Source organism: Coturnix japonica, chromosome 7, assembly GCF_054131305.1.
Source record: "Coturnix japonica strain WE chromosome 7, WE-NBRP24, whole genome shotgun sequence".
Lineage (NCBI taxonomy): Eukaryota > Metazoa > Chordata > Aves > Galliformes > Phasianidae > Coturnix > Coturnix japonica.
The window spans coordinates 6,991,148-7,017,985 of NC_140669.1; the positions used below are offsets into that span (position 1 = coordinate 6,991,148).

General features: G+C 36.0%; 1 protein-coding gene across 6 annotated transcripts in view; it reads left to right on the forward strand.

Annotated features, from left to right (window-relative positions):
- Positions 1-26,838, forward strand: part of COBLL1 (cordon-bleu WH2 repeat protein like 1) — a 73,610-nt gene that overhangs the window by 32,311 nt on the left and 14,461 nt on the right. For 4 of the 6 annotated variants that reach the window (XM_085552997.1, XM_015869041.3, XM_015869045.3 and 1 more), the window contains 8 exons: positions 8,881-9,060; positions 13,614-13,815; positions 14,821-15,049; positions 16,359-16,397; positions 17,305-17,402; positions 17,531-17,764; positions 23,864-24,005; positions 24,622-24,690. In XM_085552997.1, the coding sequence (XP_085409123.1) occupies positions 8,969-9,060; positions 13,614-13,815; positions 14,821-15,049; positions 16,359-16,397; positions 17,305-17,402; positions 17,531-17,764; positions 23,864-24,005; positions 24,622-24,690 (1,105 nt within the window). In that variant the 5' untranslated portion in view covers positions 8,881-8,968. Of the gene's footprint in view, positions 1-1,118; positions 1,302-7,597; positions 7,809-8,880; positions 9,061-13,613; positions 13,816-14,820; positions 15,050-16,358; positions 16,398-17,304; positions 17,403-17,530; positions 17,765-23,863; positions 24,006-24,621; positions 24,691-26,838 lie in introns of those variants that run through there. The other 2 variants (XM_015869040.3, XM_085552996.1) reach the window with 2 other exon arrangements.

Genomic DNA, 26,838 nt, shown 5'->3' on the forward strand with positions numbered 1-26,838 from the left:
TAAAAGCTCTTTTTTGCTTCTCTTATGTCAAATTTTCACATCACATCTGTGTGATGTATGTATTTTATTATTACTATTTTTTTAAAGCTTCTGCCTTCCAATGCTTGATATCGCATCTCTTCTCCCATTTAATAACCCTCCTATTTCTTGGATATGCAAATGTACAAAACACTCTGGAGTTTTACCAAGCTATAGGTGTCTAAATGGCCCAACTGCCTAAAAGAAGGCTGCTGGTAGCTGAAGAGCTTTTTGCCAGGGAGAAAGCTTGGCTTGTCCCAAAGAGCTGCCTGACAACCAGAAATCAGGGCAGTTCTTTTCTAAGTCACTTTATGTGCTTGGCTCAATTTTTCCTGTAGTGAATCTGCAGCTGGGAGTCTGTGAGGCTGCAGCTGAAGGCAGCAGGGGTAAAGTTTGGCCTTTGTGTTGTTACTGCAAAGCTTCCTAGCACCTGGCCTGCATTTTTGTTTTTTTCCTGTGTTGCCCACCTGCACCTATTCCCACACCTGTATTGAGGGCTGTGTGTATGGGAGGAAAAGAGTAGAGTTTGTGTTAGTCTCTTTCCCAGCTACTGTGATACTGAGTGGATTTCTCTTCTTACCTTGCCCAACCTCTAAATCCATCCAGTGCCTGCCTCCAGTGTTACTTCTAAAACACGATTTTGAACAGCAGAGAAAAGCCTCAGAAGAAAAGTTCAGATAAACTGGCAATTCTTTACTCCATTGATGTTCAGAATAGCAGCTGAAAAACCCGTGAGCAGAGCCAAGTGTTTCATCTGCTGGCTTTGAAAGATGGTGCTGCTATACCTGCTTTCATGGCTAGTAGGTAACAGCCAGAAGGGCAGATTTAGGTTTTGCTCTATTTGAGAGCCCTTAACTGAACTTCTCTTGCTGGTCACGGGAGAAGAATATCTGTATGAGTGTGCTTTTTTAGAAGTTCTTGAACAAAAGATTTGAGAGTTTGTTCCTAGTGGAGCTGACATATGTTTGCTTGAGTTTTAAATACTTGTTAGATTTACCAGTGTATCAAAGGTTAAGCTCCCCCTTTCAGATCAAGCTGCTCTTTGTTTTCTTTTCCTGTTTATTCAGCCAGTTATATATTACTCAATCACTGTTACAGATTTACTGCTTTCTCTTACCTACTCCTTCCTTTCTGTCAGACTGCTTTCATAGCTGTAAATATAATAAAGACCAAATGAGGCATGTGAAGTTTTTGTAGTTTTGAATGCTGTTCAAGTTGTTTGACTTCTCTTTTGATAGCAAACTGAACTTCATTTTCACATTTGATAATCTGTGGAAAAAGTTGTGAGTATCTGCTTATTACAGAGAAATGCTGCACATCACTTGCCAAATCTGTATTTTGTGTTAGTGTTATTTACTTCACAGCTCTAAGATCTGAACTTCCTTAGAAGTAACATTGGAACTAAAAGCTCTCTTTCTTTAATTTTCTCCTTTTAAGAAGTAATACTACTTTGGGCACAGCAGGATGTGATATAAGGATTTGCTTGTGCAAGTTAGCAAAACTTAATAATAATACTTATATAATTTATAATTAGTATAAATTATACTAATTTATAGCGTAATTGTTGTTGTTATTTTATCCTCTGTTGCCTGATAGGATTGCAAGCTCTTGGCTGTCTTCTAGCAGCAGGATAATTCTTACAACTAGGAAGGAGCTCACTGTGTTTCGCTGGGTAGTGTAAAGCAACACAGATTTGGTGGTTGTGTGTAAGGGCTGGGCAGTTTTTGTTGCGTTTTAAGTGACCTTGAAAAGTTCATTGTAATCATAGATTTGGTTTGTAAGAGTGATGAACAAAAATCTTTTATTTTTTAGTAAAGTTTTAAACTCGTACTTGACTTAATTATGTTGAAGAAATCTATCCTGGAGTTGGTGTCCTTTTAATGCCATTAAAAACACGCTTTTGCCGTACAGATTTGTTTCCTGCTTGTGAATGTCCTCATTTTCCTTGTGACCTGAGAAAGCATTGCATGAATTATGGCTCAAATACAGTCTCTTCTATTTTCAAGGTTGACACTGCCATGGGGACAGACAGTCAGATGGGTGAATCTGTTCTAAGTGGTCTGGAGGGAACAGAGGGATTCATTTGCTGCTTTCTTGCTTTCAGTGTGAACCAGATGCCCATGGATTCCATTAAGCTTTCACCTTACTGTCATGGTTACGGTCCCAGTCCAGTGATTTATTTCCTTCTAGGATAAAAACTCTTTAAAAAAAATTCTCTCTAGAACTCTGAGTCTAGTTAAGAATGGATTCAACACGTTCCATTGATTAGGAACATCATTTTCTCTATTGAAAGCTTTAAAAAAATATGTTAGTTCCTGGGATGCCTTATTCCTTTTTTGTAGCTGTTGAATTGCCTGGTAGACACAGTAGCTGTACAGTGTAATTTCAGAATCTTCCCCAAATAGCTAAGCGTGTGAATTTAGAACCTGAAAGCTCACATTTATCTGTGGAGCAGATACAACAAACACTTCTTTCATTTTGTTCTACGCATATCATAAGTCTTGCTTGACGGGATAACCTCCCAAGAATGAACCGTGCTTCCTTTTCATTGATCCTTACCTTGATCTTAACATCCAGCTGATGCTTTCATAGTAGAAATAAAGATACAGGCTGTGTATCAAACAGTGATATTGATGTAAAGATGAAAGCCTAGTATCTAGGCTGATTGGCACATTATATAGATGTCAAGAGGCTGGCAGAGCAGGCAGCTGTTTAAATTAAAGAATAAATATAATACTGTAGTACTTTAAAAGTAATCAATTTTTTTTTGAAGAAACATGAACCCCAAGAACAAAACAGTGCAGAGGAAGCTTTAATATATATCTGTATATAGCATAACTTTTGGTTTCTTGAACTGAAACTTTAAATTACTGAAGTAAATCTACAATTTTTTCAAGTAACCTGTTAGAAATGCGTGTGCATAGAGGTGGGAAACAGCAAACAGTAGTGAGAGTTGGTTAGGATGTAGTATAGATAGATACAGATGATGGTTTCTTTTCCATTTTGTGATCATAATGGCCATTGGAGGGAGAGGGATGAATCTCAAGAACCTTAGAAATCAATTTAGTTTTTCTTTTTTTGAGAATGGTTGGATTTTGTGGTTGTTTGTTTTTGAGAACTGCAGTTCTCAAAAGTAAAGAACTTCCAGTCCTTTATTCACTGTCAACTTGAAACTTGGGCTGGAGAAAACAAGGGTGGGAATGAGTGAATCTAAGATAAGAAAGATAAGTCTCTGAAAATGGAAAATAGAAATGGTCTTCTGTTGTGGTATGAAATGCAGTTTTAAATATGTGCTGGAAGGTGGACTCATCAAGTATTGCAAAATATTCAGATGTTTATGTGCAGTAACGCAATCACATATGCTGTTGGACTCTGTGTAATATCATTAAGTTCTGACTGTAGTGGATATTATGCAGTGTTTCCTCATTCTGATGAACAGATATATAGGGACTCGGGCTTTCTCCGTCCTTTACTAATAACATACAGTATAACAGAAGCTCATATAGTAGAATGTTGGGAAGAAATTTTTTGCTTTGAGTGAACAGATGCCAAGTATGAGGTCAGAGGTAGGAAAATGCATGGAAGGTAAATTGTGCTCACACATAGTGTTCTGCTGTGCTGTGGTGTTAAGGGTAGGAAAAGAAATGGTCCTACTTGAGTGCTTTTGTTTTGGTCTAACACAAGATTATGCAGCACAAGATTATTATGTCTCTGCAACTACTGTAACAAGAGAAACAGTATGTTCTGAAGAAAAGTGTTTGCATGGAGTAGGTATGTCAGTGCTATCGTTAGTATTCAGATGAAGAACAATACAGATGAAAATTGAACTACATTTCAGTAAGGAAGAGAAATCATTCCTAATTATACTGAGGATGAAAGTGATGCTATTGTATATTATTTCGTTTTTGTATCTTTGATTATGTAATTATCAAGTCCTTAACTGGGAGCTCCAGCTTGCCAAACAATTTATGTCTTATGAAATACTTACCTTTTTTTATTATAAGAGGCTGTGTATGCATACATCCTGAAAATATATAGTTGTGATTTTTATAAAAGACATAAAGGTTCCTTTTTTCTTCTTTTTTGAGTGGCTTACCTTGGAAACTTGAGTCACTTGTTGGCCTATAGCTAGCAGAACTGGACAATAATGTGGTGGTTGTCACTTAATGTCCTTACAAGTAGCATTACCTTGAAGATATGCAGCATTGATGCTGTGAAATCATTTCCATCTCTGGGCGTTGTGAATAAGCAGCAGGAAAGTTGGTGCTTTCTCTATGTAGTGTACATGACAGATCTGTGAGTATTAAAGGTAAATATTGAACTGGGAGGGCTTGTAGAGGAAATTTGTGGCTTAAAATGTTTAGCGTATATATTGCCCAGAACTGATACATCAATGTAAGTGAAAAACATTAGGGTGAACAAGAACTCTTGTCAACTGCTCTTTCATTAAACAGATGATGTGCAAGATTTCGGCTGTCTGTCTCAGCTCCATAGCAGTGGAGAAGCATTGTTGTAATAATCAATTGTAATAACTGCTTTGAATGAGAAGTCAAAGACAAGAAAAGCTCTAGAAGCAACTTTAGTAAAGTGGCCTCTTTCCTCTCTGGAGGTGATCTCTGTGCTTTTCTCACTTTGAGCTGGGGAAAGAAGTTCTGCTTGTTGTTTTGGCTTATATCATTTTGTGAAATTTGAAATAAAATTAAAAAAAAATCTCTCAACCCTTCATATGATTGTGTGTTTTTAGTGGTCGCTGGGCGAACTTTGTTTAGCAAAGTGAAATCCATCTGTTGTACAGCAGAAAGCTTTTATTCCTCTAGATTTAATGGATTTTCTCAGTACCTGAGAGCTGGCAATTGCAGTTGAGGTCCCTTATGTCTTTAAGTGATCTCTATGGAAAACTTGAGAGCTGGTCCCAATGAGGTTACAGCCAAAACAATGTCTCTAAAAAGGGCAATTAAGTTGTCTCTGCGTGGTGTATTATGTAATTGTGCTCAAGAGTGGAAGTTAAGTGCTGTAAACATTAATACACTTTGAAATCAGGAATTGAAGATGTGGCTTGTTTATGCTGCAGCCTTTGCTTATGTACAAATGCAGCAGATAGATTTCCTCTTTTTCTCTGGTCTTTGGGGAAAGTGATCCTTATCAAGAGGAAGTGCTGGCAGTAACTGGAATATCCAGGTCACTGTAAGTTCAAGTATTTCTCATTATTTTACAAGATCTTTTGCTAGTTACCGGTGCAAGATACTTTTGCTAGTTATAAAATACATCGCTTGATGAATTCTAATAGGATTTTTTTAACTTAGTATATTTTCCCATTGTAACATCAAATAAATATAGTTTTATTTACCATACCCAGACTTTTGTTTCAAAAAGGACTTTCATACATTGAAATAATTGGCACTGTTATTTTTTTATTATTTTTTTTGCAAGCAGGAAACACATTGATGTACAGCAGCAGAACTTGATTTTGTAAAAGTGGGACCTGAAGCACTTAAAATACTGTATTTGTCTAAATGAATATATTGTCTTTATATGTCTAAATGTCTTTGCATTTGATTTGACAGCTGTACTGCTTTTACTTAATAAAAATGGTGAAATCGATCTGTATTTTAGCTGAAGGAATTCTTTGACATCCTCTGGATGCCTTTTCTGGGGCGAGGAAGAATTCGGAAAGAAAGCTGTTTGGTTTTTTTTTTCTACTTCATATTAAGCATTTGATTAAATGGATGACACTCATGTCACAGATTAGTGGGTGGCTGGAGTTGTTTATCCCATGGTAAACTGGGGGAGTGCATCCCTTGTGGTGGACTGGCATCTGTGCAGAGAAGTCAGGCAGCTGGGGAGCAAGGAAACAGGGAGCACCTTGTGTGGGATGCTGCTTCACAGTTTCCAGGAGTTTTAGTTAAGCTTTATCCTTAATTGATTTAAATGTCTATTTGAACTCACTTTTGTGTGCTGTAGCGAAATCAGCTGTATATTGATTCTTCCCACAGCTGTCCTTTGGTTCTGTAGTAGCCAATAAAATAAAATATGCTTTGGGTTGTTCTAACTTCTGGTGTTTACTTTGCAAATTAGATTAGAATAGGTGTGCTTAGCTCCCAGCACATCTGGAAGCCATCTGAACATGAAAGCTGTTGTGAATTGGACCATAAACTGAGAACGTTTTTCTGACCTCTAAATGTTTATTTTTATATGATTAGTATTTATTCCTCCTTGTTATAGTTGCATTTGTCTTATTTACATTTCAGAGGAGAAACTGCCTTAACCACTCTCTCTTTTTAGCAAGATCATTAAAAATGCCAGCAGCTTTCCAGCAGAGATGAAGAGATGAGAGAAAACCAGGCTTTTGCTTGGTTGATTTTTATGATGGATGAGAGTTTGAAGTGATGCCAACAACTTGGCGTTATTTGGATAATGCTGGTTTTTGGTGTTTGGTCCCTCAGGGTCCCTGAGAGAAAGTACTGCTGCAAGTGGATTCCCATTGCTCTGTCACTTGCTGCTTTTGCTCAGCACCTACAGATGTAGTAATGCTAATAATGTTAATTGTTTTCACTGTCAAGTAGCAACTCTGGGACCATGGAAATGGAGGACTCCAACACAAACAAGCAGTAACCTTGTAAGAGGTTGGGGGGAGAACAAGAAATGAGTGAATAAGTAAAAAATGAAAAAACAATCCCTGTGATGTCTGAAAACAGAAAACAAGAGTACAGGGATACCTGTTGCCTAATAAGTGACTACCAAAAAGTCAGTATAACTTCTAAGAACATACAGTTGGAGATTTTTCCTCCTTTGAGTGGACTGTGAAATGTAAATATGGCTAGCCATAAAAAAAGATCTGTGAAGATATGTTATAGATAAGAGAGATGTGCTACTCTTCATTGGGGTGAATAGACAGCTGGCCTTGCTATGCTGTCTAGCTCCACATCATGTGCTTGTGTTCTTCATAACTGTGTCCCATCATCTGTCCAACTGTTGCACATAACTTTTGTCTGTTTTTTTTCCAGTTCAAGCTCTTTGCAGTGTAAGCTGAGCACTATAAATAAGGCTGCATTTTACTAATGCAGACCGCAAGTTAATTGATGAATTTGTTTTGGGTTGAACATGATTTGTAGCAGTAGTGGAGTTCCAGCAATGAAATAGCATTTGTCTGCTTAGTAGAAAAGAATCCACTAGCATTTGTGAACTTTGGCATTTAATATTCAAGGATTGAATTCTGAGCTCATTTGTGATAAGTAACCTGAAGTTACCTAAAGATGTTGAAGATGAGTATGGAGGGGAAAAGGCAGTATTGCTTTGCTTTGGATGTGGATTTCTTTTCTTTTTCTTTTTCTTTTTCTTTTTTTTTTTTTTTTTTTTTTAAATAATGTGTTATAAGGGTTTTTTTGTTTGTTTTTAATAGTTATGGGGTTTTTTTGGCAGTTAGATGAAAGCTAAGCTTATACTGAACAAACAATGAGGAGGAGTAAAAAGCATCTTGATTCATAATGTATTGCTGTAGAAAACAAAGCTAAATGTGCAGCTAACACCACGTGTCATGGAGGGAGGTGTGCATAAAGCTAATTTGAAATATGAACAGAGAGGAGTCACAGATGTTGATGATGAGTGTTCACTGGGTGTGTTTGGACAGTTAGGAGTTCTGATGAGCTGGAGAGGCTGTGAATAGTTAATTATTCAGCACAGAGTTCTGAAGTTCAAAACTCCAAGTACTTTCAGAAGCAGCTCAGTCATGTGAACCCTCGTTACACAGTCATCTTTTGCAATGTTGTTCTGGACCTTGTTTGTTCTTCACTGTAAGTGACTTTCAACTTTGTTTTGCCATAAAAGATGTGCTTTTAATTGTATGCTACATGTTTTATGTTACTTCCGTGGGACAAATCCAGAAGTTAATGGTTTTTTTGTTTATTTTGTATTTCTTTTATTTTGTTTTGAACTAAACTAAGTTTGGTACAACACCAAGATCTAAATTGCAAGCATATTTCTGGAATATTGCTGAATAGTGTGCTGATATATACATTTGTAGTTTAGCTTTTAGTGAGCGTGGCTTCCTTCTAGTCTTCTCTGTTCAGAATTTACCATAGCACAAACAGATTGAGATGTAGAAAGTGTTCCTTTTGGACCATCTTAGATTTTATTTATTTTTTTATTGTTTGCAAAGCTTTTGTGTGTGTGCGTGAGAAATAAGACTGGGGAGAAAAGTTAGAAAATAAAAATAAGAAATAACAGAGGTGGCATTAAAACGTGGGAGCATTTTGTGACTGAAATTTCAGGAAAGATCAGTAATACTGGTATTTTATTACTACGTAGAACCAAATAGAGTGGAGTTGGTAGAATTTACTTAAAGGGTTTTAATAATCAAAAGAAAAAATTGGAGAGGTGAAGTATGGTTTTTACCATGTCTGTCTAACCAGCAGATTAAACATACAGTGCAATTTAGCTGCATACAGTGTAGTACAGTATTTCTTCTTGTACTGATCCAGTGAGTCTGTTCAGAGAACACTCAAACAAGGTCCTGACTTTTTATACCCCAAAGGAGAAGAAAAGTAATTCTTTTTTTTTTTTTTTTTACATATGTTTAAAATATTAACAAAAGCTTTTAGTTTTGGACTTGCACTATTGCTTGTTTGTATTTAAACTTACCACACCAAAAACAAATCAATTCATATTTGGCAAGATGGATATTTTAGTTTGGTTATTTATCTTTAGTCACTGCTGACCATAAGAGTAAAGTATTCTCATATTCTTTCCTGGATTAAGTGCCACGAGGGAAAAGAACTAAATATGATTCATTCCTGTCATAAGATTTGTTAGTTTGCAGTTTTGGAATCATATTTTTTACAATTAACTTTTATCCATTTATTTCAGAAGAAAAGCTAAAGCACCTCCTCCTCCATCTGAAACCAAAACGGTCACTGATTGTCCATTTGATGACACAGAATCAGCCAACATCATCATGGAACAGAAGGAGAATGTAATTGATAAAGACATTGAACTGTCAGTGGTCCTGCCAGGAGATGTGATCAAATACACTACGGTCAATGGGAGGTATGTTACATGGAATGGCATTTCTGTTTAATTTTCCTTTCCTACTGAAGTTTACTTCAACCTTTATCCAGGCTTAACCCACTCTGTAAAATATACAAGTTTTATAAGGCTGAATGTTTTTTAGTAGATGTGGAAATGTATACTTTACATAACTATACATACACCTTTTTAGGAAGACTGTTTTTGTGAAGCAGAAGGTCTGTATGGCACCCATAAGGATGAATAGCTGCACCACAGATCTCTAGGAAAATGCTGTTTGTGCAGTACACTGAACTTTCAGATATGCTTTTTCTTTGTTAGACCTTTCTGCTTCCAATTAAGCTACAAAGTGATGTGTTCAGTACTTCTACTTACTGCCCACTAAGAGTCCTAAAAATCATAATTTCATACAAAATATAGAAAGCTTCAAAGAAAGCGTCTAGTTACACCTTTGGTAAACTTTTTTAAATAAATCAAATATGTTTTTCTGAACCTGGTTTTAATTTGGAATAAATATTTCACTCTGTTAATTGGTGAAATGGATTGTGTATGTAATTCCCAAGTCACTTTTAGATCAGAAATTGGTGAGTTGAAATCATAAATCCTGGGAGCTATAAGCTACTGAGATAATTAGCATTCTGTTCTTGCTGAGAGGATCCTATGCAAACCCTTCTGTGGATCAGAGCAGTTGGAATGCCAGTCTGAGCTGAGTAACGTAAACATGTATCTGTGCCTACCTCACATTGTAATGAGAGATACTGGCTGTTGTGGCTTAAGTCTGTTTGCATGCTTTGTCATTTGCTAGAGTTGATGAAGTCATTTTTTAGATATCAAATATCAGAGCTGCAATGGATGAATTTTTATGGATTATTATTATTTTTTCTCCAGACTCCATCTGGTTTTTCAAGATTAATTAATTCCTATGTTATATTTCTTAAAAACAGATGTTCTTAAAAAAAATTTGTTATTACTGTGATACTTTGCAGTGTTCTTGCTAGCAAGTTTACAGCAAGGAACGTTTATGTCTGTAAATGTGGTGCTTTCTTGTATTTTCTAAATTTTTTGACTCCATATGCACACTGTCAAGCAATTCTCCCCCTTCTTCTCTTCACTCCTTCTGTCCATGCTTCTGAGTACCACATGTGCTGTATCTTGCTTTCCCCAGAACAAAGTTACAAAAAGGAATTTTGAAACTTCTGGCATAGGGTCTCTTGTATGTATTCCTTTACTTAAGCCTAGACAGCAATCTGAATTTTGTAGTCATTGGTGATAGTGATTCAGTTTGTCTGTTCATAATTGGAGGATTTCTCATGGTACTCCAAGCAAGCATTTGGTTAGTTATATTTTAAAAAGTGCCAGTAGGAGCAGTGATAGTGGGGGAAGGTATGTGCTTCAGAGAAAGGAATTGACAAAGCTTTTAAAAAAGTCTTTCTAAATTATTTGTTTTTTAAATGTTTTTTGTGACACTTTTGAATGCTCTCATTAGTTCTAAACGCAGCCAAAGAAGATGAGAAATAACTTGACAAATTCCTTTATTTAGTGACTTGATTGTCATCTTTTTCCCCAATGAAGAAATGTAGATTGAGAAAGATTTTTCTGAATGAAATAATTAGTTCCAATTGTATATGTTTGTAAACTATTTTACAGTTAATTTATTTGGAATTTGTGCATTGAATTATTTTCCTGGGTTGCATGTTTAATTTCAGACACATTTCAGGCAGGCCTTAGCTTGGCTAAATTTGTTTCTTCACAGCCCTTTGAGTTTCCATTTGATCCGTTCTTGAGTATTTTGAGTCATTAGGGTTTGTTCAGAGAGCTGTTTAGTCTGTATGGTGAATAGCAAGCTTTGTGGTGTTGCCCTACTTTCCAAAATCTATTGTACTTACATTTGCTAGTAACATGTTCTGGAGGGTTTGATGGTTTTTGTTGTTCTCTGTCAAAACAAGTGCCTTTTTCTGTTTAGAGAATAGCATTAATGAGCACTTTAGCCAGGGAGCTACAGACTTAAGTAATCAGAGAATTATAGGAACCCAAATTACTTGCTTGTAGCTTTATTCTATGTATGCATTCATTTTTATTTTTGCTCATCTTCCAGCCCCACCTAATAATACTTCTAGTGGCTGTTAATGGGGTTTTGTCTGTTCAGTGGTGTTTCTCATTATACTCATGATGGGAAGACCTTGCCTCTTCAATTTAATTAGGTAGGCATATATACTTATTAAAAAAAAAAAAAAAAAAGTAGCAAGAGGAATGTAGAAACTTGATTCATGTCTTCTTGAAATACTTGATCCAGTATTTAAAGTGACATCTTTAATGGTTGTTTTCGAACTTGCTATAAATATAACATAGTTTGATGTATTATGTTCATCATAAATGAGACAACTACTAGCCACTTCTTGTTGTCATGTAGTCATGTGGAAATAACCAGAGGAAAGCAGATAAGGATGGGAGGAGTATAGGAATACTTGTGATGAGGGATTTCCCGAAAACTAAGTCATGTGATGAGTTTAAAGTAATTGCAAATAAAAATGTTACTGAAATTGGATTAATCGCTTTACTCAGTCTGAAAGCTTTTAAATTTACTGCATTATATGTATTTCTGTACCTTTGTTTTTGGAAGGGTTTGGCAAAAAGTAGTTTTACAAGTTATAGAGAATGTGATTGCAAAAAAAAAGATTTGCTTTTTGTATCATTGTAAGGAAATCTAAAGCAGTTGTGGGTGGCATCTCAGCCTCCAACAGTGTGGGGAGACTGATATGCTCTAGTCATGCAGGTTGTTTTTGGAAGTACTAATTTACAGTGAAACGTTGCCTTTATGTACTAATTTGCATGTACTTGTCTGTTGTTGTGAGCAGCTGTGTTCCTTGCTTACTGGTCTGTGGTTATTTGTGACTGGTTAAGGTGTGGGCTTGCCCTTTTCTCCATGGTGCGTTTCCACTGAAGGGCTTTCTGTGACCTTTGCCTGTGAATTCCTGTCCTGCTCATCTTCAGCATTCTTACATTGCTCCTGCAGCTGAAGACCATAGGAAGGGCACCTTTTAAAGCTATTTTGTACATAAAATGTAGCCAGAAGAAAAGGTAATGGGTAGCTTCTTGGATAGCCTGGTAACCAGAAGGCAAGCAGTACTTCTAGTGATGAGGTGTCTTCTCTGGCTGCCTCCTCCCACACCAGCCCACCCCCAGTGAAATGCACATTTCTAGCTCCTTATCTTCTCTAACAAAAGAAAGTGAGATGGGTGAAGCTGTTTTGTTAGAATCTTAGTAGGAGAAGTGGAGTAGTCCTTCTTCCTTCTAATTGGAGCAGGCTGTGATAGGAGTGAGGAACTGAAATTCCCTCTTTGTATAAATGGAAAAACAGGTTTGTTGTTTGTTTTTCATTTAGTCACCAGTGCATTTCTCATGGTACTTTCAGGCTGATATACATCATCCAGACGAGGGCACAGGAGTTTATTACATTCTTTTATATCTTTTCACACTATTTGATAGCTGTTTCCTGACACCTTACAGAGAATTATTTCTCCATGAATTCTGGCTTTGTTATTCCACCTGCTTTTTTCTCCTGAGGCGAGGAATCTTTTACACCACTTAATCAGGCAGGAGCTTTCTCTTGACAAAGAAGTAACTGGAAGGAGCTGTGCGTGCACCAGGTAGTCAAGCTGAGCCACTAGAATTTAGAAGACAGGCTGCTTAAGGGATGCACAGGCTGTTCTTTTAGAAGAGGTGAAAATAGAATTAATTTATGGGACTTTTCCCCCTTTAATAAACATTACAATAATTTCTAAGCTTCAGCCATTCTTAATTCTTTTTACAGAACTGGATTGTGTAAAAAGGCTGTTAAAATTCATACTTGATGTATAAATATATTTATAATCTTTGTCATTTAGGATTCTGCTTAGCTTGATGACTCTTTGAGGGTATCTATTTCCACATTCTGTTATGCTACCAGAAGACTTCCATCTGTTATAAGATTACATCTAGAATTTAAGATTCTTTTGATAAAGCCATACTAGCCGAGTTAGTTTTCACTTAGACACTGCAGTATTCTTTTCAATGTTTTCTTTTAAATGCGTGGCTCTTGTTTTGCAAACCCTGAGTCCTTAAAAAGTGACTTCCTCAAACTTCATCTCACCTGCTTCTTCCACATGGCTCATGCTGAGAATTTGTATAAATTTATGTCTCTTGTAACCTCAGAGTAGATATCAAAATTTTAAGCTTTGGAAGAAAGCCATTCTTTACTGAATAGAAGGGCATTAATCACAACTGCTGCAGTTCCCACTAAGGCTCAAATAAGATGGCTGATCCACATCTCTTTGCTGGTCTCAGGAAAGCATTGTTTTACATAAGCAAAAATGCCCCTCTTTGCCCCAGCTTTTGCTATAGTTGTGAATAACTTGTTTCAATTTGGTGATTTTTTAAAATATTCAATTTTGGTTTTAATTTTGTTCTAATTGAAGATATTTAAAATCAGTGCTGGACGATAATCACAGTCACGAAAGGGCAAATGCTTAGCATCATACTTTGTTTAATAGCCTGTTTAATTATTATCTCTTGTGACTTTGATTTGCATTTTACAGGAAGCCCATGATGGACTTGCTGATCTTTCTCTGTGCACAGTATCATTTAAACCCGTCAAGTTACACTATAGAGTTGATATCAGCAGAAAACAGCCAGATTAAATTCAAACCGAATACACCAGTGGGAATGCTTGAAGTGGAAAAAGTGATTGTAAAACCAAAACAAATGGATAAGAAGAAACCTGCTCCAGTGATACCAGAGGTGAGGGCTAAAACTATAGTGTACTGAGAAACTACAGTTACTACTGTATATTGTATTCAGCAATTTAAGCTCAGCCTGTCGTTTCAGCTTTTCCTGTTATTTCTCATCCTCTCATGGTGGACCCCTGTGAAAAGCTTGTCAATGTGCTATTGATGACCTCTTAAAGTAAAAATATATCTTAATTTATTGTGTCAAGCATCTTTGCTGCCAAAAGAAAGCAACATTGCAATATTATTTGAGATTCTATTTCTTAGTGTCTATCTGAACAGTTTTGAAGATGGAGTGTGGCTGAAGACAACCTTTTGCAAATTGAAAGTCAACAACTTATAACATCCATCATGCTGTGTGCAAGACACTTGGATATAAAAAAAAAAAAACAAAACTGTAGGACCCATACACCCTTCTGAATACATGTTCATTTTCCTTTGTTACATGCTACAGTTTTTTTCTAATTACATGGCTTTCTCCCTCACCCACCCCCCTGCATATAACCTCAAGAAACCAGGGGCTTTTAGAAGTGCTAAAGCACTTTCTGTGAGTTTCCTAAATCTGTCTGTCCTTCTCTGTCCCTATAGAATACTGTTAATTTTGTTGTTGTTGCTTCTTTTTTGTGGAGTTTCAATTTTTGTTTTGCACAAGGTCAGGGGTGTGCTTTTCAGCTTCCCTTTTAAACTTGGTCCTGTGCACACACACCATGCATGTACTCATTGCTTATTTGCTGTCTTCTCTAGCTACCTAGTGTGACCAGGTATGGCATCCTAGTCCAGGTGTGTTACCTGCTGGACAAACAAATAACATGCTAAAGGAGCAGGCTATTTCAAGTGTCCTTTCCTTGGATAAAAAGGAATTACAAATGATTTCTTAGTTTCTCTTGTACTGTTACTGAATATATAACATCGAATCTGGCTCTAATGGGAATTCCAGTGATTATTGTAAGACTGTTATGAAAATATTGGTTGTTTCAGAATTTGTGCAGGATATTTATTGGAACTCTCTTCTCTTTAGCAAACAGTAAGGGTAGTGATAAACTACAAGAAGACGCAGAAGACAGTTGTAAGAGTTAGTCCATATTCACCACTTCAGGAACTGTTGCCAATTATCTGTAGTAAATGTGAATTTGATCCTTCGCACACTGTGTTACTGAAGAATTACCAGTCTCAAGAAGCCCTTGATATGACAAAATCTCTTAATGATCTAGGACTAAGAGAACTATATGCCATGGATATCAGTCGAGGTAAGAAACCTTGAGATATCTTTGATAACTTGTTATTGAAAAGATAATTACATAATGTTTCCATAATATATGCTTTTGTCTTTGTGAGTGGGTTTGGTTTTGTTTGTTTAGTTAAAAAAAGAAAAAAAGTAACTCATAAGAAATTCTCAAATTTCAGTATGTGCTTAATTGATCTCCCACAAAATTGAAATTGGAACAAGTGTACCTTTACTTATCCCAAGGAAATAGCACAGGTGGTCAAGTACAAAGCATCCTTTAAAAGAAAAATCCCATTCTTTCCCCTGCCTTTTCTGAAAAAATACCAATAATGCTGTATTTCCCTCAGCTCATAGAAAGGTGTAGGATTGTGATAAGCTGAGAACAGAAATATCATAGAAATGCAGCTTTATTGTATAATTTTAAAATATTAGAATACTTTAGAATGTATTTAGAATAAATTAGAATGCTTTTCAGTGTAATTTGAATATCATTTGATAATTTCACACATAGATCATAAAGGAACCATAATTAACTTATTAATCATGGTCCAACAGGGGCAGTGTTAAGTAACTTTCCTGTATTTGTGTACTGATCCTATTTCTGGTTTTCACAATAGCTGTAAGATTGTCCTTATTTTACCATGATTAAAAATTACTTCCCAAAGGCCAGTCTGAGCTGAGAAATGGCAGATTTGGAAATTATGCCATCACAAAATATTTTTTTTGTCACAGGAAAAAAAACCAAACTAAAACAATTGTTACCTAAATGTGTTGTTTGAACTACATGCACCCAAAGTAGATTATCTTCTTTGTCATCTGACTATCACTTTCTTCTACAGACTGGCAGAGCTGCCTTTGATGCAGCATGAACTGTGTGTCATTTGAATGAACAGCCAAAAATCTTTAGGAGGCAATGGAGGGGAATACAGATGTCCCACAAGGCAGTGCCTCACTAGGAAGTTCAGATATACTATAACTCATTCAGTGCTAAGTGGATTAGCATTTCCATTTTGCATACAACTGAAAAGCTCTGAGTTTTCCACTTTCTTCATGAAAGTAGATGGTGAGGTGTACCTTTATATAACAAATCATGTTTTACTCAGACTATAGTTTCATTATATTCAATTGTTCTCCATGCAGTCTGCATTGCAGTCTGCATTGTAAGCTTTCAGACTCGCTCTTAAATTTTATATTGCATTGGGTAATAAATATATCCATTATTTTCTTCAGTTATTTTTCCTAACACTGAAGATTCGGCTTGGTTTTGTGTCACTTAAAACTACATCCTTTGTTCAACTTGACATTTTCTGTCTTTCTTGTCTGCCTTGTAGCCGCATCACCAGTTGACTTAAACTTGCCATCTTTGAAAGGTAGGCCTTACTGAAATGGGCTTCAAAACTGGAGAACTTGCATGATGTCATCATTTTTTCTTGTAATAATATCTGCCTAACTGACTTCAGCAATTATCTGAGCTATCATAAATGCATAATAAAGAAAAAGTACAAATGTATATACCCAAACTATGTATAAAGTATTTTTGTACCGTTTTACTTACATTGCTTGAAAATTTATATCCGTGCTTATATTCATCCTATGTGGTGGTATTGCTGCTGCCTGCTGGTTGCTGCATTTGCATTCAAAGGGATTTCTTTATGAAAATAAAATCTAGTAAAAATTGTAGAAAGAGAACCTCTATGTTTACAAAATGTTGATGTGAATAAGGGCATGTAAAGCAGGATAAACTGGGGGTTGGAACTACATGATCCTTGAGGTCCCTTCCAACCTGGGTCATTCTGTGATAAATTCTGCAAGATTTGATTATCTTTACCATGACTGACATGCCAGTTACACACACAGCACCTACCTGGTCTTCCAGTGGTGTATACCACGTGGAGACCTGTACCTGAGCTGCCCTGCTTCGCACTATGCTTTGTATTTAAGCAGTTAGGAATTGTGAACTGGGGAAGTTGATGCTCTTTTCCCTCTCATAGCCTTTTCATATGAACCGTAGCATTTGATAAGCGGGATGGGCTGGGCTAAGTGCGAGTTATCAATAGCAGCTGAAACTCAGCACTTCTCCACTCTGAGAAAGAGGAGAAGAGCACTGATGGTAGGAAACCCGTTTGTTTTACAGCTTTTAGAAAAACTATTAACATAAGTGATTTGTGGTGAGATTTGTATATTACTTCAGAAGGCCTGTGATCGACAAAAAGAAAGAATGCAGGAGAAATAATCGTTGCAGTATATAACATCTAGAACTCTTGTCTCCTATTTTAGACTCCGATCGTGTGTCTGAAAACTCAGATGTTCTAAAAGAGAAAGAAAACAAAGGGTTTTTCAGCTTTTTTCAACGAAGCAAGAAAAAAAGAGAACAAGTAAGATGTAATAAGCAGAACTTCCTATAAGCAGAACTTTTCTAAACATATTCATAGTGATACATCAATGTTTTCCTGAAAGCTTAAGTAATATATGTATATTTCTTTTCTTTCACCCAAATCCCAAGACTGCCAGTGCCCCAGCAACTCCGTTAATGAGCAAGCCAAGGCCAACATTTACCACAAGATCTAGCACTGTTAGCAAGCAGTATGATTCTAACACTCTGCCAACTGAAATGCCAAAGAAACGGAGAGCTCCTCTACCACCCATGCCAAATTCTCTGAGTGCCCCCCAGGAACTTGCAGAAGCCAGGACAGAACCTGATATTGTGAAATCTAACAGCCTTGGTATGAATGATCAGGTTAGTTGAATTTGTTTCACTTCCCCTGAACCAAGAAATTTAGAGCTGATAACATCAATAATCTTGCTATATATTTGCTGATGCTTGAAATTTATTGGAAATAAAACTCTAGTACCTGCTTTTGAAAATTTTAGTTTGAAAACAACTACAGAAATTGGAAGACGCTTCTTCTAGTTTTTGTGTCATCTATCTGAAGTAGCTGATCTATTTTGAAAAAGCAAGACAGAGTTTTTATATAAGCTGTATGAGCTGTGAAGACCTTCTTGCTCTTATGGACGAATAATTAATTTATTATTTTTTTTTTTTACATGAAGTTTACACAGATATTTCTTTTTTTTTTTTTTTTTGTTAACATTTTCTCATTGTATCATGTTCTGTAATGTTTTTTTTTTTTTCCTGTCATTTTTAATGTTTGAGTTATACAACAACAAAGAGTAGTTTGTTCGTTATGCTACTTGAAAAAGGTGAAAATATTGGGAAAGAGTCTTGAGAATCTTGTGCTACCAGCAAGTTAAAATGTTTTTAGTGAAATGGGAATGTATTTAATTGAGTTGTATGTGTAGTTAGTTACCAATATACTCATTGCACTGCACAAATTCAGCCAAATGGGATTTGGGGAAAAACTGAGGCATTATGCAATATCAAGATCTTACCTTTAATACCAGTTAAGAATTCCAGTTAAAGCTCAAGACTAAACTTATCATTTTAAATGGAGAATCACCTACTTTTTTTTTCCTCTCTCTCTTTTTTTTTCTTCTTTAAAACCAGAATCTAAAGATGATCTTCAATAAATGAGGTTACCTTCATGCTAGAAAGATAAACTGTAGAACTAAATGAGATGCAAGACTGAGGGATTTATTGTTTGTTAGACTAGGAGGAAATAAAAAGAAATTTCAAGCTGTGACTTTTTTTATACATTGATTTAATCATTCAGTGATGCACAGGGCCACAAGAGAGCACTGTTTAACATCAGTTCTGAATTTGTGTATTCTATCTTGCTGAAAACTTTTATCGTTAAAAGACAGCAGTTTCTTTCTATATTCTAATAAAAGTAATTTCAGTTTGTTTTTTTTTTTTTTACCTCATCATGTTTGTCTTCTAACTGAATTCATTTTTTTGGAAAACAATTTATTAGTATCAATGTGTAACGATTAATATCCTCTTATATCTAACAGTAATGTATAACTGCAGGTTTGAATCTGTCTCTCAACGAAATAACAAATTTATTGTTTCATACTGACATTTTTTATCAATCTAAAGTGATTTGACGGAAGTTGAATGACCCATGAATAAGATTCCTTTGAAATGACTCCTCTTTAATTCTGATTTGGTTGTTATGCTGTTTTTGTTGGGTACTGCAAAGCTTGGGACTGAAGCGTGTGTGAAGATTTGCTGTGTACTTTGCTTTTTATTAATTCATGTAAAATATCTTTTTATTATCTATGAGGGCTTCTCCTAAAGTAATGCTTCCTATCTTATTATGTTGACCAACAATCTCAGAGGTGGATGTTGGTGGTATGGCAGTAAAGTCTGAATCTTTGTCAGTATTCTGTAACGTTTTGTGGCTATGCAACAAATGGCAGCAGAGGGGCAGTTTGGCAATATGCCATCTGTAATGGAAGTGCGTATGAAGCAAAAGTGTCATATAATTCCTTCATGTGGGAAAAAAAATTACACCCATTGGCTTCTCTTGTCTCTTGTTGTACATTTATGTAGACCATACAGTGGATGTGAGCACAATGAAGAGCATCTTGATTAGCTCATCCATGGGAATTGGTGGACTGTGACCAGGGAACTGTATACAGAATGAAATATTAGCTTGAGTGCAATATTGAACAGCAGTTGCAATGCTGGAATATTGCAAAGACTGCACCAGGTGGGTTTCACAAAAGCTCATGCCAAAAGAGAAAGAGTATCATGTGCAAGTCTGTTAGGACTTATTGAATCGATATGAGGCCAAATGTGATAGTTTCCTGGATTGCATCATTAACCTTTGAGGAGACGTGATGACACCAATATGAGCCAGAGTCAAAACAGCAGTCCACAATGTGACAATGTGTGAATTTCCTGTTGAATAAAATGTTCAAGATGCAGCCTCCTGTGGGTAAGGTGGTGTGCACTGTCCTTTGGGATTGGAAAGGTGAGATTCTTCTGGATTTCCTGGATCTTGGACATACTCCTAACTCTGACCTCTGCATCATGATGCTAATAAAGCTGAAGGCTTGAACAGAGTCAGACCAGAGAAGAAGACCACCTTTCTCTTACAAAATAATTACAGGCCTCATACTAGTTTGAAGACCAGGGAGCATATTGCTATTCTTGGCTAGACTGTCCTACCGTACCTGCCACATAGTCCAGATTTACTGCTTTCTGACTTCCATCTGTTTGTGCCAATGAAGAATGGACTGCACGGGCAACATTTTCCTAGCAAAATTGCCCTCATAACAGCTGTGGAACAATGGATCACATCCAGGAAGGCAGAGTGAAATATCAGTTTTGTCTTGATAAACTGTTTGCCTGGTCTTGATAGCAGCACATTGAAGTGGTAGCATTAGGCAACAGTGGAACGAGCCAACGTTAAGGGAACAGTGTTCTCACTGTTGTTTTTCTGCATATTCACAGTGTATTGTAGTCCAGTTTCTCATGATTTTTAAAAAAAAAAAAAAAAGTTTTTAATGTTTACTTCCTTCTGCTTTTTTGTTTCTCTTAAGAAAGAAACTGCTTTCTCTGTATTTGAACAATTACACTCTGATATGAAAATGATTCTTTTTCTGCCTCAATTTCAGAATGATTACTAAACTAGTTTTTGAAGATGTTGTCTTATTTTTAGGTGAGAAATTAGTATGATATGGAGGTAAGGCTATAGCTTTTACGAGTTATGGTAGTGTGAGTTGTTCATTCTTTGTGATGCAGAAGATGACCAGTACAGCTTAAGTACTGTATTTTTGTCCAGTAATTCCAATGTTAAATCAAATAGGAAAAATTCTCACTTACATGTTGGTTCTAATTTTAGGCAAGATGGCTCTTGCCAGAAGTACATTTAGAGCTAGCTAGTTTAAACATATAACACAGTCTGTCTATCTTCTGTTTTCATAAAAGTGGATGCATTATTCTAGTAACAGCCATTTTTTTAAAAGAAAAGTGTTTCTTTTAAATTGCTATTTTTCTTTGGAATGCTTTATTTTTAAAAAGTAAGTGGTGATATATTTCTTTTTCATGAGTGTTTGTCACCTCATGCTGTTTTCAGTTACTGTAAAGAAGCATACATAAGCTATGCTTGCATAGGGGTGAATATTTTTAGTCAAACCATGTACAGTTTAAAATGATGGATAGAACATCACAACTGTAGAGATACAGCTTGCTTTTTTTTACTCAACTGTAAAACCCAAAGAAATTGAAATCTCCAGTCTCCCTGTTAGAAGAGTTGGTGGAGGAAAATAGAGGGGTTAGGAAGCAACAAAAGCATGAAGTGTTCTTGAAGAGGTTTATTAGTCACTGTCATGGAACAAGTTGGAAGACTGCTGAGGGGGGATGAGTTCCATGCTTCAGAAGTTAGATCAGAAACTCAGTAGAGCAAGGACACAGCAAGCACTATGTGAGCCTTAGGAGGTCTTCAATAGAGCCAGTGCTCACTGTGGGATGGCAGTACGCAGAGCTGCCTGTGGTCTTTTGCTTAAGTTTGCCTGAAGGCCGTCTGATACCATTTCGAAATAATTTGGAACTGATGAGGATACTGCATCCCTCTGTGTCTCCTATACAAGTATCTCACTTTCTCCATCTTTTTTTTTTTTTTTTTTAATTACCTCTTGTACTAGCAAGTTTTAGAGCTAGACAAAATGTGCACAATTTAGACAAATCATATGAGAGATGAGTAAGATTTGAGTTTTTGTACAGAGCACTGTCAGCTGAATTTTTCCTAATACATTCTTACGTTCTTTCCAGTAGGGCAGAGGTGTATTGGTTTATGCATAGTACCTAGTCTAAGTTGAAGAGAGCTTAATCAATAAATGGAAATTGGGTGCATTAAACATTATAGGAGCAAATGCAATACTTGTGTTCTCTGTAGCAGTGTGCTTTGTTATCCTGTTCCCTTGTATGGTCTCTTCTAAACCTACTTACCTTTGGAACAAAAGAGATGCTGGTGATATGAAAATACATATATAGTCACCATTTTTGTATGGAATGCTTTTGAGCACACTGAAAATGCTCCACTCTATTCTTTCCCCAGTACGTAATGTTTTTCTCCTATTCCAGCTGCAAACTAGCTAGGTTTACTTGCCATTCTATTGCTTTTTTAAAAAATGTTAGGAATAGTCAGGTGCCACATCTGCCATAGCCAAGAGAGGCTGGAACATGGGAAGCAATGGTCTCTGTAAGTGTTGGCTTAGGCTGGTGTGGGATTTGGTGCTAAATGCATCTGCACACATTTGAGGCTAAAATGTTGCATATTCATGCTTGTTCTTGTTGTGAAAGTTAAGACAAAAGTGTTCACACCAGTTTCTCCTTTAATTACTTCAGGGATTCAAACATGAACTTTAATTAGAGTGCAGCTGATAAAGCACTGGCTATCATTGGGAGCTGGTATGACAAATGAACGCCCAGATGTACATTCTAAAACTATGTCAAATGTATCTCAATACCATTATTTTTTTCCATCTGTTTAAAGTACTATTTTCACATTACAGTCTTTGTTAGGATTTGAAAGCTCTTAATATTCATATGTTGAATAATTCCTTAGAAAATCTGTTCAACACTTGAACCGTAACTGGAACATTTAGTACTTTATTGAAATCTCTTTGCAAACCGTTTATTTCTTTGAATGCAAAGGGCAGCAGAGAGGCTTATAAAAATCTTCTAGGAGCATTTGTGCTCTTATACTGAGAACATTATTCCCCTCCCTACACATACACCCTTTCTTGTGCAGGTGGAACTCTGGTGACATCTGTTTGGCTGAGCGAATGAGCACAGAGCTCCAAGCCAGCCGAGTCAGCTGAAGGGAGGCTGTGCAGAGCAGCTGAGGGCACAGACCTGTGAACAGAGCAGCAGTGTGTGGTGCAGAACAGAGGGGCTGCTGCCTGGAGAGTAGATTCCACAAGGAGAGAAATAGAACCAACCTGATAGCAAGACGGGAGATGGTTTAATAATAATAAAGCCTTGGTTGTGGAAGTAATATTAAATTTGACATTCCATCCTGCAAAAATTCAGATGCTGAATACCATTAATTTACTCTCCTGTAGAACTGTTCAGGAAGGGTGAAGTTTTAATCCAAGAACTGACTCAATCCTAGTCAGTTGATTAGGAGTGGAGTCCAATGCCCATATCCTCTGCTGTTCTTAAAAGAACATTTCACCTTTTGCTTTGTTTTTTCTTCTTACAACCTGGAAGCCCCACTTTGATTTCTTTTCCAATGCTTTTGATTACTTGCAAATTAAGAAGTCTGTTTTCTGCTATGATAATATGAGGGGATTATTACAGCTGAACATCAATTGTTAGTTTAATTATTTTTGTTATGATTTATTGCAATTTAACATGAATAGATGTTATGATGAGACAGTTGTACTTTCCAAAATAATGTCTGAAAGATGGCATTAGGGAAATTTCTATAGAAGTTCAAGTATTTTAAGTAGGGTAACCAAATCCTATTAGTTACACGTGTAGTCTAATCAAATATGCTTCAAATATGCCGTTGAAGGAACAAAGAAGGAAACACTGTGTAATTTCTGTTTTGTCCAGCTGAAGGAAACCTTCTTTCATAATTACCTACTTTTCAGAAGATTGGTTTGAGTTTTGCAAAATGACCTTAATAGGTTATAAAGGGAAAAAAATTCTCTTTTATGTTATACATAACAACTGACTGTTTTTCTATTGGGTCTTGCACCTCTGTGTATATATTCCATTACTATAGAAAGTGTTTTTTTAGTTTATTATTTTATTTTTAATTTGAAGAAAAAAAGTGAGAAACATCATATGCTTTGTAATAGGTGGACAATCACTCGTGCCCAAATATTTATTAAAAACACATCTGGAGAATAATTACAAGAGCTGCTTTTCTGGCTTTCATTACTAATAATCATTCTCCCACCCTGTCTACCTTCATAGGCCCCTTTGGGATTAGTAAGAAAAGGTTCTCTGCCGCTCAGTGACACAGCTTCTGTAAGCTCTCTACGGAGGATGAAGCGCAAAGCACCCTCACCACCCTCTAGAACACCAGAAGATCAAAGTGAAAGCAGTAATGGGACTGGTAATCTTTTTATGCTCTTTAATTGGGAGTCAATGGAAGGCATGGCAATTTGGTTAAACATTAAAGAAATACTACCCGATAAGATAAGAACTTTCAGTAAATATATCAGTGTTGAAGATCTTTGGATTGTAGGGAAGTGACAATCCTACTTTATTAAATTGACTGATGTAGTGTGAAAAACATTGTTTTAGGGCATACAGATTAGTATCAAATATGCACAAGCACACTCATCCAATTAGTTACTGTTAGGTTAACTGTTGCAATTGTTTTGTGATACACATATGGAGAGAGAAGATTAGTTTCTCTGCCTCAGGGATGGATTAATAGGGGGGCTTAATTAATTAATAGGAAATGGACCAAGAAGAAGAATATTTGTTATTGGCTTTTGTTCTTTTATAATTCTTTTCTTTGATCAAAAAGTCAACTCTCTGAGGTTCAAAAATACCTAAGATTTGATGTTAAAAATACCTGGGAAATGTGATAACAAGCACTGGTTACTTAAGAGAAGGTGCATTTCTTGAAGTACTCACCAGTCTGTAAAATCATAATTTAACATACTGTATAGAAATAGAGAGGCGATGCTTGTTACATGACTTGTTATGTCTTACCTTTTCAGTAACAGAGTCAAGAGAATCAGTCCTCACTGAAGTGGAAGGAAGAGCTGCTGAAATGCGGTCTGAAACAGGTTGGTTTTTTTTCCAAATATATCAGTTAAGTATATGTCATAATAAACTGTTATAATAATAAATCACTGTACTGTAGGTACAGATATGTTGAAAAGTACATACTAACTTCAGTGTTTCAAATCCATTAAGTTTTCAATTGAAAGAAGAATAGTATTTTTTATAATAATGATGTACAGTAAATTTTGGATTGATTTCTGTGCTTCACATTGAAGAAACTAAACATTATCCCCTTTTTATCCACAACGAGACCAGGCAAGAACAAGCTAGAATCTTGTTGACTTCTGTATATCCCATAACAAAACGTTCAAAAGCTGAAACCGAGCCTTGTTTCCAGAATCCTGTTTTGCTGCCCTTAACGTACATAATTTAGGGGTAGGAGAAAATCTTTACTTGCTTTTTGGTTTGCATCTGAACAGCCTTTGAAAGCACAAGTTATAAGTGTAACTATCAACTGCATGCATACATAGTTCTTTATAATCTATTTCATTTGTTGGGTGCTATGGAAAAATGTGATATATAAAAGTATAGCTATTCAAAATACAATTCTTTAGCTGCTGAACTCTATTATATTTTAAGTTCTTCATTTTGTATTATTAAGTGCTGCTATTGGTAAGTAGAGTTCAGATACAAGACAGAGTATCTAGAATAGTCTTCTAATATTTAGTAAAGCACTTAGAATAATTAGTGCCTGTGCAATCTGGAAAAATTACTCTTCTATGTGTTTCACTGAGGATGTAATACATGAATGCTAAGCATGTGGGACTCCATGAGCAGTATATGAGGTTCATGTATTTACTCAGTTTCTGGGCTAGTTATATTAGCACTCCAATATATCAGTTTTCCAACTAGTTTATTGGAATTGTCAGTCAAAATGGTGGTTAAGGAGAGAAAAAAAAAAAAGGAAAAAAAACCAACAAAAAAACAACAACCATAAATGCACCCCAAAAAGACTAAAAAATATAAAAAATGTCACCTGCTTCCCTAGGCCTCTGGTGAAGGAAAAAGAAAAACTAGAAGGATCAGTCATCAGGAAATTTGGTCTCCATTTGCGATATTTAATAGAAACAGTAGCGAGAAAGCTCTTTATACTTAATAAATAGAAAGTATTAGCTTCTGTTGTGCAATCTGAATTTGAAAATGTGATAAAAAATATGAACATTCCTTTTCCTAGTTGTAGCAGAAGAAAGGTGGTGAATTATAATTGAGTGAGTCATTCTTAATATTTATTAGTACTTAGTTTTGTGTTCAAAACCACATTCATTTGCATGTAATGGATCTAACATGAATAGCAAGCTTGTCATTTAATATTAAGCTTTTTTGTTGTTTTCTTGAGCTTGTGTTTCTGTCTTAAGATAAGTAGTTAGAATTTCTGCATTTCCCTTGAGTGTAATGTCTTAGGTGCTGCACAGATAAGCAGTCTTGAGCTTCTTAGCAATAGCTTCACCACTTTTCCATAGACCTAGTAAACTCTGTTTGAGGTATTTGATTTCTTGTGATTAAATATTTATTGTGTAATATAGAAAGAAATGGGGGAAAAAAAAATAATCATCCTTATTGGGTTTAGAACAGTCTGTGTGAGGCTTGGGATCTACTTCCACAGTTACTGACATTTTTCATTCTCTAGTTCGGTTTGTGGTGTCTTGTATTCTTATAATGTCCTTTGCAGACTTAGTGCAATGCACTTTTATTTTTAATGCGGAGGTGAGTTACATAGCACAGCCTCATTTCTTTTTGTTTGCTTTTTCCTCATGGGATACTGCTGCTCTCTGGTGGCATCTCTGAAACCGTCTAGAGGCCTCTTTATAAAGGGTCCTTTTAGTACGTGCTATGAGAACCAGTATTCATCTGCAGTAAAATCAATCTGGCTACTCTTGAATTAATCCTAATTTGAAAAATATTTATGAAATTTGGGCACTTTTTAACATAGGATAGAATAATCAAATGTTAAATTGGATCTCATTTTAGCATTACATCAATTCAGTGATTTCCTTTGTTTTTGTTAATACTACTTGAAGTGTCAGGGTTCCAGAAGCACTGAGTTTTTCATAATCTATGACTAATGTTCTCAAAGCAGTTATGTTACACATTTCTTCTTCAGCAAATAAGTAAGGATATTCAAGTTATGAAAGTAGAGTTACCTTCTGCCC